The following is a 15,727-nucleotide window of genomic DNA, read 5'->3' as shown; positions in this document are numbered from 1 at the left end:
TCACTCAAGAAGCAGGAAAGAGAAGTCCTAATGCTCAGAGGTAGAGTGGAAATACCTTATCCCCCCCTTTTTTTTTTAGTTTCTCTTCTCTCAACCTCTAAACCTGAGGCAATCCCAAAGTGGCTGCAATGAGAGTAGAAGCAACAGGAACCTGTAGAGGTTTGTTCATCTGAGGGGACCCTTCCTCTCCAACAAGGTAACTGTGATTCCCAAAGACAGGGCAAACTCTTATTGTTTTTGTTTTGTCCTTTCTGTCCTGCCATTTGGTCCCAGACACAAGCACAGTCAAGGAAATGCATGGCGTATAGTAGGGTAACTGAATCTCTAGCTGTCTGACTCAAAAAGGTAAATCCTAGAAAAGGAGAGCACCAGAGTAATCACAAAGCAGGAGAAATTTGGAAAAAATCATAAAATTGTTTATAAAATACTGGGCTTACTTGACCTGTGCCTCTGTGGATTTGATCCTAGTGGGGATGCAGAAGATGTTGAAAACTGAATACATAGTCACCCAGATCTCATGGTGGCATACACAAGACAGATCTGAATAGCACTACAGAGGCTTTGAAAATATAACTATGCTGGAACCAGTGACCTCTATATTACCAAATCTAGCACAGAGGCAGCAGGTTGAAGATGTGGCATGAACATAAGGAGGCTGTTTGCCTTCCAAAGTCAAAATGGTACCATCCTCAACAGGATTTGAATAAAAGCAAGTGTACCATGACATTAAAAACGCTCAAGATATAATCCAAAATTATGAGGCAGGTGAAGAACTGGGAAAATTTCAACAGGCAAAAAAGAAAAGGCAATCAAGAAGATGCAGATGTTAAAATTATCTCAGATTTTAAAGCAGCTATTACACAAGTGCTTCAACAAACAACTGTGAACACTCATGAAAAAATGGAAAAATAGTTGCTTCAAAGAAAAATAAGATACAAAGAACAGTAATTTTAGAATACAAAAATACAATAACTGAAATTTTAAAAAATTTACAGAATGAGCTCCATAGCAAAATGGGGATGAAAGAGGAAATAGGCAGCAAACTTGAATTTTAAGTCAATAGAAATGGTCCCATCTAAAAAGAAAAAGAGTGCTAAAGTAATGAAAGGAACTCTAGGGATTTACAAGACAATGATACCAGGTCTAACATTTGTGTCATCAAAAGTCTTAGAGGGACAGTATAACATGTAGTTTTTAAGAAATATTTGAAAAACTATAAGGCTGAAAACCACAAATTTGGTGAAAGACATAAACCCACAGATTCAGGAAATGCAGTGCAGTGGGTTGAATGGTGCCCTCACCCACAAAAAGTAGTCCTTGTCCTAATTCCTGGAACATGTGCATGTGACTTTATTTGGAAAAAGTGTCTTTTCAGATGTAATTAAGTTAAGGATCCTAAGATGATGATATCATCCTATTTTACTTGAATGGGCTTTAAATCCAATCACAAGTGATCTTAAAGAGAAAACCAGAGGTAGATTTGAAACACACAGAGGAGAGACAACATGAAATAGAGGCAGAAAGTCAGGTGATGTGGGCCAAACCAAGGAAGCCAAAAAATGCCTAGTCATCGGAATCTGGAAGAGACAAAGAATGGCTTCTCCTGTAAGAGCCCTGCAGGGAGTGTGGCTCTGCTGAATTTCAGATTTCTAGCCTCCAGGACTATGAGAAAATCAATTCCTGTGGTTTTAAACCACTCAGTTTATGGTGCGTTTTTTGATGGCAACCACAGGAAACGAATTCAGCAAATCCCAAACAGAATAAACCAAAAGAAATCCATGCCCAGACATGTCATAATCAAACTGTTCAAAATCAGGAAAAAAGAAATTCATGAAAGCATAGCATAGAGAAAACAACATGTTATCTATAGGAGAAGAGTGGCGCAAACGGATATAGACTTCTCATTAGACACCATTTAGGCCAGAAAAGGGGGGGGGGGAGCAACGTTTAAAAACTAAAAGAAAAAAAATCATCAACCCAAAATTCTACAGCCATTGCAAACATCCCTCAGGAACAAAGATGAAATAAAGACATTCTCACATGAAGTAAAAGGAGATTTTTCAGTGCCAATAGACCTGATCTAAAAGAATTCCTAAGGAAATTCTTCAGAGAGAAGGGAAATCCTACAAAAAAGCAAAAGAAGATCAACAGAAATCACAAATACTGAGTAAATCCTCTTCTTGAGTTCTTTAAAGTACATTTGAGGGTTGCACACAGAGATTATAACATCGTTTTTTTTTTCCCTAATGTAGACACATATAAATAACTACAATATAAAGGGAGGATCTCTAAATTTTCTACATTTTACTTTAAATGGTACAATAGTGGTTTGTAAGTAGACTGAATTATGTACATTGCAATCCTTAGAGCAACCAGTCCTCTCCCTCCTCATAATATAAACTACGTGGTTACAGTCAACCTTGCGGTAGATAAGATGGACCACTGAAAACATTCAAACAATCCAAGACTGAAGTAAGGAGGAAACTGAAAAAAAAGAAAACCAACAAAGAAAACAAATAAATTATATAAATGATAACCTAAATCCAAACATGATGACATTAAATGGTCTAAATATACCTATTAAAGGCAGAAATTATGAGGATACATAAAAATGCATGACCCAACTATATGCTATCTATAAAAAAAGACACTTTGAATATTTTTATATAGTTAAAAGTAAAAAGATGGAAAACAATATACCATGTAAACACTAATCAAAAGAAAGCTAGAACAGCTATATTCATATCAAAGTAGATCTCAGGGCAAAGAAAATCGCAGGGGATGAAGAGGGAACTATACCTAGTGCTTTTAAGGGTCAATTCACCAAGACAAAATAATACTGAATGCACATGCGCTTAAATTTTATATAACTTTTTCTAGAAATAGGACACGCTGTATAATTCTATTTAGATGCCATTCTTGAAAAGACAAACTGCAGTACCAGAGAATGGATTAGCGGTTGCTGGGTGTGTGTGTTTGGGGGGGTAAGTGTGAGAGGGTATGACTATAAAGGAATACTACAAAGGAGTTTTTGGGGTGATGAACTATCCTGTACCCTGTGGTGGTGGTTACATGAATCTATACATATGTTAAAATTCATAGGACTGCACACCAAAGAAAAACAATTTTAAGTAGACTGAATTTTACTTTACAGAAATTTTTTAAATAAAATAAAACACAGGGGAAAAAAGGCACTGAAATCAGACACACTTCATTTGAATCCTACTAGTTGGGCAACACCTTTGGGCAGGTTAATCTTCCTCTACCCTGGTTTCTTCACTTGTGAAGAAGTGAGAATGATGACATATCTACCTCCCAAGCCTACTGGGAGCACTAGTAAGGAATTAGTAAATATGTCTTATTCTTTTTGGCCTGTTGCCTGATAGTAAGTGGACTATAAATATGACTTATTACTCTTCATCCCATAATCATTGTTTTTAAAGATTCCTTTCTATTATGAATAATTCTATCACTCATTTGTTCTGTGATGGTGAATAAACACAGAGGAGTGGAAAATTCTCAAGATTCTAAGACATTTTTGATGGCTGATTTTACCTTTCCTATGTAATCTCTGGCATAGGATTTAACCCAGAATACATGCTAAGGCAACTTTAGTGCTTCAGTTCCTGACACTGTAAAAGACTGGTCTAACTATAGTTTCACTCAGATATAAATAAACTCTTTTGAAAATTAGAAAACAGATACAAAAGTCTCAGTCTAGAAAACAAAATACTGATATTACATGTTATCTTTTATTCCAGTGAGTTCCAAGAGTTGTAGTTACTTTTGATATCTGGATGTTGAGTGGACAACCATTATAGGGTTTCTAATGTATGATCAGCAAAGTACTGCTTTATGATTCTCCTGGGATGCTTTTTAAAACTAAAGAGTCCTACTACTGAGTCAGAATTTCTGAGGGCCAGCAATTTTACTTTTTAATGATCCCCCAAGTGATTTTTATGCACACTCAAGTATGAGATTCTTGATGTTACAGGATTAAAATAAGCAGCTCTTAGCTAGGATTTGATCTTTTTATAAGCTTTCTAGAGACATTTTTGTAATGGGGTTTCACCTAGTCACCCCTTTCTCACTACCCAATACAGTTTGCAGCATAAAGGAAACAGAATCAGTTATTTTAGATCACAGTATTTACCTAAGCAACTTTCTGGAAATTTGCCCACAGCACTGTACATTACTTGCATCACAGTCAAGGCCAGAGGTACCGACCCAACTAGTCATTCGTGACACAGCCACTGACACTATTCTTTCCCAACACATGATGCTTTCCTCGTCATCTTCTTTCATTTCTATTTCTTCCCAGTTTGATTTTCCTTTCTCATTTCCCTCCCTTTGCCCCCTACCACCCCCTAAAAACCAAAAGTAGAAAAGTAATATAGTGATTGGGTACACTGGGTAAAAACACTGGCAACTCTAAAGATAAATCTAAATCCACTGATGTAAAACATATGTATTTTTATCAAGATATGCAAGATAGTCCAGTGAAAAAATAAAGCAAAGTTCAGAAGAGTATGTACAGTATGCTGCATATAATAAAGGAGAAAAAAACATTCATTATTTACCTAAAGACACTTTGGAAGGTCAAATAAGAAAATGACTACCAGGATAGGAGCAGGATATGACATCAGGGGAGAGGGAACAGGAAGCATGGAGTAGGGTTAGATCAAGTCCTATCCTTGTATATCTTTTTATATCCTTTTGATACCTGAATCAAGGAAATGCATCATCTATTACCTAAAATATATACATTTAAAAAGGGGGGGAAAAAAAGCCTCTTATGTACAGAAAATCCAACTTCTGGTTTTTTTTTTTTTGTTGTTTTTTGTTTTTTTTTTCTGTATCTACTCTATCCTGCTTCTTCTTGACCTTAAGGGAATCGTGCCTTTTTTAGTTTCCTCTGCAAACTTTTGTTCCTTTACACAAAGAGGCAAATGTTTATATTATTTCCTACCTCCTCGTGCAAATGTCAGATAGTATCCACACATGACTTTGCACATATTTTCACTTCATAATATCCTGGCGACTGTCCCTCAAAGAGAGTCTACTTTTGTGCCCTAGCTGTATGGTAATACATTGGGAGATATTTAGGCCACAACTGATGCATATTTGAGTCATTTCCAGTTACTAGCTGCGCCCAAATGTTGTCAAGAATAATCTTGTAAACATCTCATCTTGCAGAAACGAGTATGAATTCCTAGAAATGAGATGGTGAGTTCAAAAGTAAATGCATTTATAATTGTGATTGATATTGCCACTTGCCCCTCATAAGAACTGCATAATTTTGTGATAGGATCTGTCTTTCCATAGCCAATAAAGCATGTTAACAAAGATATAGACTCTTACCAATCTGCAAGGTTAAAAACAGAAAGTCTTTGTAGTTTAATTTATATTACTGTAAGTATTAATAAGGTTGAGCATCATTGCATCTGTTTGTGGGCCATTTGTAAATCTCTTTTTAGTGAACTATCAGTTCATTTGACCTGGTAACTTCATAGCTGTATAAACTAATCTTAGCCTTTTCTCCTGTAAAATGGGAATAATGATGACAGCATAGGTCCAAGAGTTTCTGCAAGATTAAATGGAATAAACAAACATAGCTTAGCAAAGTGGCTGGTACATGGCAAGTGTCCCATAACTGGTGTGGCCATTATTTGTTTTAACTCCCTTGTCATTTAAATTTCCCTTATTCTTCCCCCATCTCCTGTTACCACTGAAAAATAACAGAAACAGTTTATGGGAGGCTTATCACCTACTGAGTACTGTATTAAGAGGTACATACAGCACCTCACAGCATCTTTGCAAGAATCCTAGAAAGTATTCTCAGAAGAAAAATGAAGGCTCACATTCGTGAAGTTTCTCATCCAAGGTCATGCAGCTGGTTGAACGCAGAGCTGAGATTCTAACTTGGGACTGCCCGACTCTTAAGTCTCTACTTTTCCTCTTCTGTTATGCTTTCTTATATATGAGGAATCAGAATGAGATTGTATTATCTTTGGAGTATTACTGGACATACTTACAGGGGTGTTTCTGTATTTTCCAAGGCTAGCAAATCCACCTGTGGATGCAGACTAGGTTTCAAGTTGTTTGTTCTAACAGGACTTGGAGAGCTGAAATCTAGAACACAAAACGGACTTGTTTGGCTTTAAAACATTGTCATTCAGTTGTTCTGTTCAATTTTCCACAACAAAAACAAAAACAAAACACATATTTCTGCCACCATAAAATCATTCACTCTAACAGAAATTAAAGGACAGTTAATGGTAACTGGAAAGAGAAATGCTGCCACAAAGAGAGGATACTGTGAAGTTAACAAATGTTATTATATTGGGTTTTCTAAAATCCCAAACTGAGCTAGAATGGAAGGGATTTTGTGTCTTGTTCTGTTGAGTACAAAAGTAAAAAACTAGGGCATAAATGGAGCTCTACCCTCTCCTCCCCAAGATCTCAACCTCCTATAATCCTACGTGAGACACCTCAAAGTAGGAAAGTCTCAAAGTTTGGGTGGCTAAAAGGTTGAAAAGGGGATTTTGAAGACTTCTACCTCAAAAGCCTGTGTTTTTTTCCTCTGCACATTTCACCACCATATAGTTCAGTCCTCCTAATTCCTGACTTTCTCTATTGCATCAAATATTCCCTTACTTAATGCTGTAGCATAGCAGAGAAATCCAAAGGTCATACAGTGTGTGACTCAGAGTAGTTTTAAGTTTGGTCATGAAGTTGAACTATCTCTATAAAAGCAGGCCAGGTGAATTCGACGAATTCCAGGGACTTAATCCTCCCCACCCCTGCCAATACATCCCGTTGCTGAGTGTGACCCAACCATTTGCCAAGAAATAACTATATCTCTTAATACAGTTCTCTGATATTTAAACTGACTTCAATCCTTCTCAGGTTGCATTTAATCATGAAACCAAGCAGAACTGTTCCACATCAAGCTCTTCTGCTGGTCTGAAAAGGCTCATGTGCTTATTTACTTAAGTCTGAAAGCTGAGCATTCATGGTGGTGAGTTCTCCCAGACTGGCCCTGGGCATTGGTGGACTGGGCCTTAGGTCTAAAAGATCACAGGATGGGGCAGAAGGTTCACTGGAAGTCTGAAAACAAAGCAAACAAAAACACAATTCAGAAAAAATGTGTTAGGTAATTTATCATCGCTTTCTCCCTAGAGACTTTTTTTTAAAGGAAAATCCTATTTGGATGTATCTCAAAGGAGAATGCTTTAGTCAATAGGCAATACTCATACTAATCCCATCTCACCATCTACACGAGTTGCTGATTAGACAATCTTCTTATGACCTCTTATTAGTAATTTAATAACATCAAGGTTACGGCAAATACTCTACACCAACAAAACCACCCCAAATTATTAATGAAATCTTCTGTTTTAAGACTTTAGGGTAAGCATTATTCCCTACTGTACAATTTGTAAAATGTTCAACTGTTTTTTTTTTTTAAAGCATTTCTCTTCACTTACATTGGCATCTTCCCTCTGGTTCCTGTTTTGCTCCAAAATTCTTTGTTGGTTCCGAGTGAATCTGTTTTGAGAGTTAGCAAAATATAAGTATTTAAAAGAAAACAGATATGAGGGGCATATGGGTGGCTCAGTTGGTTAAGTATTTGCTTTTGGCTCAGGTCATGATCCCAGGGTCCTGGGATTGAGTTCCACATTGGCCTCCTGCTCAGTGGGGAGTCTGCTTCTCTCTCTCTTCCTCTGCCCCTCCCTCTCTGCTCATGCTCTCTCTCAAATAAATAAATATTAGAAAATAAGAAAACAGATATGAAAATGCCACAATCCTTAATAAATTATTTACATTCTAATATCCAGGAACAAAGACAATCAGCCTTGTCCCCATCAACTCCCAATAAAGTACTTTAATAACTTTTTTCAAAAAAAATTTTTTTTTCCAGTTTATAGGGGTAGTAATGTCTTTAGAGGAAACTGAGAAAAGGAATACATAATAAGGGCAGCCCTGGTAGCTTAGTGGTTTAGCGCCACCTTTAGCCCAGGGCATGATCCTGGAGACCCAGGATCGAGTCCCATGTTGGGCTCCCTGCATGGAGCCTGCTTCCCCCTCTGCCTCTCTCTGTGTCTCTCATGAATAAATAAAATATTTTTTAAAAAAGGAATACATAATAAAAACTAGTAATGGGGTGCCTGGGTGACTCAGTTGGTTGAGCGTCTGACTCTTGATTTCAGCTTGGGTCATGATTTCAGGGTCATGAGATCAAGCCCCACATCAGGCTCCAAGTTGGATGCAGAGTCTGCTTGAGGTTCTCTCTCTCTCTCTCTCTCTCTCTCCTCCACCCTTCCTCCCACTCATGCACTTGCTCTCTCTCTCAAATAAATGAAATCTTAAAAAAAAATTTAAAAAAACCCCACAAACTAGTAGCAGTTCCATCATCTAGAAATGGTCCCTGTTAACATCATGATGTATTTCCTTTTGGTATCTTTTTCTGTAAATTAATCTATTTTTAAAATTGTTGCAATTATACTTCACACAGTTCTGTATCCTAATTCAAGTATGTTGTGAGCATTTTTCCAGTTACTCAGAAATGCAATTTTTAGTGGGTGCCTATTTTACCTTATAAACGTAGCACACATTTAACAACTTTTTTTTTTTTTTCCAGATTTTACATACCCATTTGAGAGAGCAAACAAGTGTGAGGGTAGCGAGCTAGTAAGCATGAGGAAGGGGAGAGACAAAGAAAGAAGAACAGACTCCCTGCTGAGCCCAATGTGTGACTCGATCCTAAGACCCTGAGATCATGACCTGAGCCAAAGGTAGACTCTTAACCAACTGAACCACCCAGGAGCCCCCACATTTAACTACTCTTAATCTCAAATATTTGTTTCCAACCCTGCCGTTATAAGTAATGTACCATAAAAATTCAAATACATTTAACATATTTTCACTCTTTATCTTCATTTTTATAAGATAGCTGATATCTACTAAAAATACTGACCTTTTACAATTTAAGTTTTGCATTGCTTATACACTGGGAATAAAAGAGGAGCAGATAAACAAACAATAGGTCTGAGAGAATAATGAAGTTGAAGACAGTAGTCCAAGGATAGAGTGTCAGCTTTATTATCACATAACTATAGGATCATGGATATAATTTATGATCCTCAGTTCTATATCTGCTAAAAGAGAATAGCAGCATTTGAAGCATTTCCTCAGAAAGTTATTCTCAGAGGCGACCCCTAGGAAGATAATACAGGTGGATGAATGTGGAAATGCTTTGCAAACTAGGAGTTGCTTTAGAAACATACAGTATTTTGACACATCGGCTCCATGAACCTCAACATTTAAAAAAGCTTAGACTAAATTAGAACATGCACTTAGGTTTAAGGATTTTTCCCTTTCCAAACACATGCTTTCTTCTACCTCCTTATGGCATTGGCTTTTTGTACATTAGTTATGTGCTAAGTATGGACAACCCTCACAGATCAAGCCTTGAGTAACAAACTTCTGTTTCCTTATTTGCACAACTCTTCCCTAGATGTAATGAGCAGAAACTCTGGGGGATGTTGGCATAGGGTAAATGCATTTTCTATGTGGATGGGTGTCAATTTTTGGGGAACAGACTGGGATGAACAGAATGAAGCTCCTTCCCTTCCAAGATATCTATATCCTAGTCATTAGATCAGTGAATAAGTTATGAGCTATGTTTTTTTATTTTCTTTTTTCAGGTTCCTAATTATAGATCTTTGGGTGCATTTATGTACAACTGTTTTATACAATTGTACAATTGGATGGCAAATGGAAGGTTGCCTTAATAGAGAGACTTTAATAGGAAGATTAGCCTGGAGTATACAGCCCAGCAATATAACCATAAAGGCCCTTAAATGTGAAGGGGGAGACAGAAGAAGCAGCAAGAATGATCTAATATAAGAAAAACTAAACTGGATGATGTTGGCTTTGAAGATGGTAGAAAGGGATCATGAGCCAAGGACAGTGGGCAGCCTCTAGAAGCTGCAAAAGTTAAGCAAATGGATTTTCCTCTAGAGCCTTTAAAAAGGAACATACCCAGGACCCTGGGTGGCTCAGCAGTTTAGTGCCTGCCTTTGCCTCAGGATATGCCTGGAGTCCGGAATCCAGTCCCACATCACACTCCCTGCATGGAGCCTGCTTCTCTCTCTGCCTATGTCTCTGCCTCTCTTTCTGTCTCTCATGAATAAATAAAATCTTTAAAAAAAAAAAAAAAAAAGGGACATACCCCTATTGACACCTTGATGTTAGCCCAGTGAGAGCCATTTTGGACTCTTACAGGTCTAGTAGGATAGTAAGTTTATGCTGTTTTAAACCACTAAATTTGTGATAATTTGTTACAGCAGCTATAGGAAACTAATACACCAAGACTACCAAATTTTCTAGATACAAAACATTTGTCTGAATCTTAAGTGTTTCTGTCCCACAAATGACTGCAGTTGTTTCTGGCACACATGGTTCAAAGCAGAATCAGAATGAGCCATTCACAGAAGTAACCCAATCTCCTGATATCTAGATCCAAAAAACACACATCCCCCTTCAGAAGAAGCTTTTAGGGCAGCCCAGGTGGCTCAGCAGTTTAGCGCCGCCTCCGGCCTGGGACGTGATCCTGGAGACCCCGGATCGAGTCCCACGTCAGGCTCCCTACAGGGAGCCTGCTTCTCCCTCTGCCTGTGTCTCTGCCTCTCTCTCTCTCTCTTCTCTGTCTCTCATGAATAAGTAAATAAAATCTTTAAAAAAAAAAAAAAAAGCTTTCAGTCCGTGGTCTTAATGGTTTGTAATAGAATTTCCCAAGATGAAAACCAGAAGGCAGCACTCTGCTGACAGCCATGTAGTTTTTCTGAGCTATTTTTCCACTTACTAAGATTTATGCCACAGAAAATAAGAGGCAAGAATTTGAGTTTGTTCAGTGCTCAGACAATACCAATTGCTGGGCTCACTTGCTCAGTCAACACACGGTCATCTCTTCATATGAATAGCTGCAGTCTCTGATAGGCAGTATGTAAAAGATGGAGGTTTTATTTCACTGATTCTCTTGGTTCACTCATGATGAACAGAAAAAACTCTAGTCAATAAGTTAAAAGGCTCAGTGTGATGTTAATGAGGAGGAGGGAGAAATTAAGAGACAGGAACAAACCTAAGTCTTACAATTGCTTACTTTAGCAATTTTCTTGGAAATCATCAAGATTCGAATTTTTTTTTTTTTTTTTTAAGTCCAGCCCTATTCTATTTCCCATAGGAACCACTAAGCAGGGTCCACACATGGGAAAACTGCCTCACCTAAATTGTCAACACCACTCCTACTGAGAAATGAGGACCAAGAAAAAGTATGGGGAGTTCAGATACTCTAGAATTACCATAACAGGAAGTCCCAGGATAGTTTTGAAAGAGACCATGAGATTTGCCTGGAGCTATGGGTTTTTCTTTTTTCAGGTTCCTAATAGATCTCTGGGTGCATTTATGTACAACTTTTTTATACAATATTTTAAAAGCACTGAAATAAGTTGTTTTAGATAGGTGACATTAACTGTTAACTCAGATTCATTTGCTTTAACTTATTAGGAAAAGTTCAAACTTACAGGAAAGTAAAGAGAACAGCATAATGAACATCCCATTCATCAGCTAAATTTAGTAACAGTCCATTTTTTGGCCATATTTATATATTTTTTGCTAAAATATTTAAAATTATAGACTTTATGATATTTCACCCTTAGATATTTTAGAAGGGATTCTCCAAAAATAAAGACATTTTGGGCACCTGTGTGGCTCAGTCAGTTAAGTGTCTGCCTTTGGCTCAGGTCATGATTCTGGGGTCCTAGGATTGAACCCCACATTGGGCTCCCTAATCAGTGAGGAGTCTGCTTCTCCCTCTCCCTCTTCCCTGGCTTGTGCACTCACTCACTCTCTCAAATGAATCAGTAGAATCTTAAAAAACAATAACATATCAAAAGGACTTAAAACACAGGTTACGTAAATACTTGTGAATAAAATTGAGAGAAACAAAAGTGTATGTCCTTTACATGATCATAGCTACAAAAAATGTTGGAAAAACACTAAAATGTTAGTGACAAATGATAAATATTTAAAATCTTGCCTTCATACTTTTCTGAATAGAAATTTAAAAAGAAATATTCATATACAAAATGTCCTCACTACTGCTCTCGTTTTGTATAGACTACTTTCTTCATATAAAATATCCTCCTTTCCCCTCTGTACTGTTTTATGTCCTTGTCCATCTCAAACTTAGGACAAACCTCACTTTTACTAAGATGCTTTGTTTATACTGTTCATCTATTTGAGTCTCCACTGAGTTGTGCAGACGTGATCAAGTGAGTAAGATCCAGGCCCTGCTATGGTCAGATGTTTACACTGCCTGAGAATGCCCAAGAATGCTACTGGCACTGCTCAGATGTGCTCTCATTTGTGCAAGCCATATCACAAGCTCCCAGAAGGCCAGGACCACATTCCCGATCTTGGAAGGAAGGCAGGCTTGTCTTCAAGCTGTTCCTTATCCTAACTGAATGTTTACCCAGTAGGCACTCTCATAAGAATGCCAAGCCACTGGGGGTGGGGGGACCAGACTTGGAGGCGGTTGAGGAGGGTACACATCAGCTCACCTCTCACATCCAAGGAGGGCATTATTCAAATCCTCATTCACTTGAATCAGCTCCATGGTTACGTCTTCATTCTCCACCACTATGAGCAGGTCCATGATCCTCTCCTGCATCTCTCGACTTGTCTTATAAAGTTTCTGTCAAAGAAAGGAGAAAAATTTCTTTTTCCATGCTAGAGAAGTTCTATAAAGAAACTGGCCAATCTGTAAATGCTGGTTTATCACTTCCATCATGAGTTACTTATGGGAGATTACCAAAGTACTTATGTACAGCTTATCCTTCTTATCAGAAGGTAATGAGTTACACATGATTATATTTTCCTCTAAAAAACCAAAACAGGTATAAGGATACTATGGTACACTGCACAGAACAAATGACTAGAAATTATAACTGGTATATGAGGTACTGCTCACAAGTTGCAGAATATAGAAATCACTTGTTTTCTAAATCTCGGGTTCCTCATTTGATAAATGGAAGTTATACTAGTTGCCACATCTACCTCAAGGGGTGACATAAAAAGCAAATGAGATATGTATAATGAGGAACTCTATGACTATAAAGCGCCACATAAAACACAAAATGCTCACTGTCACTATTAGTGGTAGTAGAAGAAAGTAGTAGTTAAAATACATTTATAGTGGCATAATTTTCCTATTACATTTTACTTAAATAAAGTTTACAATTACAACATCACATTCCAAGGTAAACGGAAACAAACTTAAAAAAAAAAAGTCAGGGATGCTATCCTTGTTTGGACTACCTAGAGTCACTGCAGTAAGCCCGGACTGTACTCCTCAAACTAACTTTTCCTCATGAGCATCAGGAGTACCTACAGCCGATCCACTCATTCAGAATCTCCAGGGCTGAGGATCTGGGAATCTACATTTTTTTTTTTCAAGTAAGCATCTGAGGTGTTTCTTATGTACACGGGCAATTTGAAAACTGCTGCCTTACACTTATATCCTTATAGGCAAGCCTGAGGAGCATAAAATTAATATTCATGTTTCTTCAAATTCACCTCAGCTAGAATTTGTAAATGTAATAGTACATTAAGTACACTCTCAAAACGAGAGTGACTGAACTTGCTATATCATCATACTATTCCATTATCTGACTTGTTTCTCCTCAAGAAAGACAGACCCACTAAAAAACTTAGAGCTGGCTAAACCATTTAGAATCTCAAACCATCTATTACAAGAGCCCTGACAGGAAATCTCCAAATAAATTAATCAAACCATTAATAACTGGCATTTGGGCTCAGAGGTAAAAGCCACTACCCTCTATAGAATTCTAACAAAAATATTTAGAAGATAAAAGAAAATAAAAAGGAAAAAAGCCATATGGACAGATAAAAGATAGATTCTGGATTTTGTAACCACAATCTCCAGCCAGAAAAACTGTCCTATTTGCTAATGATGTGGCCACTATCAGCAGGGGTTGGTAAACTTTTTCTTAAAAGCTCAGAGAGTATTAAATATACTCTTGGACCATATGTTCTCTGTCAGAGAAAAAGAACTACCCAACTCTGCCATTATAACATGAGAGCAACCATGGGTAACATGCAAACAAGTAGGTGCGGCCATATCCTAATAAAACAAAGACAGGTGGTAAGCTGAATTTGGCTTACATATGGCCTCCTGGAGTACAAAGAGAACAGACTTTATTTTTTTAAATGATTTTATTTATTTATTCATGAGAGATACAGAGAGAAAGGCAGAGACATAGGCAGAGGGAGAAGCAGGCTCCCTGTGGGAAGCCCGATGCAGAACTCAATCCCAAAAACCTGGGATAATGCCCTGAGCCTAAGGCAAACGCTTAACCACTGAGCCACCCAGGCAACCCAAGAGAACAGATTTTAGACTCAGTAGACCAAAGTAGGCCTCTCCCATATGCATTCCTGATATGAGATTTAGTTAAATTTTAGATTCAGTTTTGTTTTTTACATATCTAAAAAACAAGGATAATGACTATCTTGCAGGTTGTTGTAAAAATAGGAAATGGTAAAGCTGAAACCCCATAGTGTCTGGCATACAGCAGGTAGTCAATAAATGTATTAACAATGGCATAAGGAAGTATCCCTGGAAATTTAACAGCTAATATAATCCTGTAATACACCTTTACTCAGGACCCCATATTATACTGAGGAAAGAACAAAGAACATGTTTAATATAATCCCCATGATGAATGAGAACTTTTCCATTAGTGAATGTAATGAAATTATTCTCCTTCTTATTCACTAGCAGCCTTGCTAGAGCAATGTCAAGATCAAGGAAATACAATGGCTGTTAGATGCCCATGACAAAAATGTAGAAATTAATTTGAAATGAAATTTGCAGCCAACATCAATAGCCCTCGGTCACAAGAAGACCCTCCCTTTGCCCTCTCAAAAGACAGATGGAATGGAAACATGAAAGGAACACCATATTTCTCAGCAGGTTTGCAGAGCAGAATCTGTAAAACCTCTTCAAAAGCCAGCCCACTCTGATCTTTGCAATTGATGTTTGTCTCAGAGGAGGGCCACGCCACCTGGAAAGAGCCTAGATCAAGCACCATGAACCAAGAGGATGGGTCAGAAGTTCCCCACGGCAGGCACCTGCAGGGCTGTGGATGCGGGGAGCCAGGAGGAGACAGTCAAAACACAGAGTAACAGCTGCTGCTGCATATGTCCATCACAGAGGCCCTGGAACTGCCCCCTTAAATATCATATCAAAGCAAAGGTAGACTTCTCAGTTCAAGGGAATTTAACAATCAATTCAAAAGTCTTTGGAGCAAAACAAAAAGAGCTCATTAAGAGTCTTTTCTGACATCCAGATGGCTCCTAGTCCCCCACAGAGGACTCGGGAATTAAGGAAGGAGATCCTTTTGCACTTTCAACTCCAACCATATCAACCCACATTCAGCAACATAGTGCAACTCAATAAAAATAAAAATAGGAGTGCCTGAACATCTCCTCTGAAAAAGTGAAAACGGGGAAAAAAATGTGTTTCTTGCAAGCCTTCTTTGGAAATAATATCTGTAGGGTGATACTCCTATTATCAGCCCATAACATATTTCCTCCCTCTCAATCCTCCTCACCCAGACTACAGGAGCCCTTAGAAAATGTC

General features: G+C 37.8%; 2 protein-coding genes across 4 annotated transcripts in view; one reads left to right on the top strand and one right to left on the bottom strand.

The window, feature by feature from the left end:
* The window catches only part of TOM1L1 (target of myb1 like 1 membrane trafficking protein), a 47,431-nt gene that overhangs the window by 8,110 nt on the left and 23,594 nt on the right, over positions 1 to 15,727 (bottom strand). For all 3 annotated transcript variants that reach the window (XM_025995967.2, XM_025995968.2, XM_072747506.1), the window contains 4 exons: positions 12,627 to 12,760; positions 7,491 to 7,551; positions 6,993 to 7,110; positions 6,036 to 6,132 (listed from right to left, as the gene is read on the bottom strand). In XM_025995967.2, the coding sequence (XP_025851752.1) occupies positions 6,036 to 6,132; positions 6,993 to 7,110; positions 7,491 to 7,551; positions 12,627 to 12,760 (410 nt within the window). The remainder of the gene's footprint in view (positions 1 to 6,035; positions 6,133 to 6,992; positions 7,111 to 7,490; positions 7,552 to 12,626; positions 12,761 to 15,727) is intronic.
* The window catches only part of COX11 (cytochrome c oxidase copper chaperone COX11), a 53,530-nt gene that overhangs the window by 14,997 nt on the left and 22,806 nt on the right, over positions 1 to 15,727 (top strand). The gene's annotated exons all lie outside the window — the stretch shown is intronic.

This window comes from Vulpes vulpes, chromosome 2, assembly GCF_048418805.1.
Source record: "Vulpes vulpes isolate BD-2025 chromosome 2, VulVul3, whole genome shotgun sequence".
NCBI lineage: Eukaryota > Metazoa > Chordata > Mammalia > Carnivora > Canidae > Vulpes > Vulpes vulpes.
Note: the sequence above shows the minus strand (reverse complement) of the source record. Positions and strands in the feature narration are given on the sequence as shown.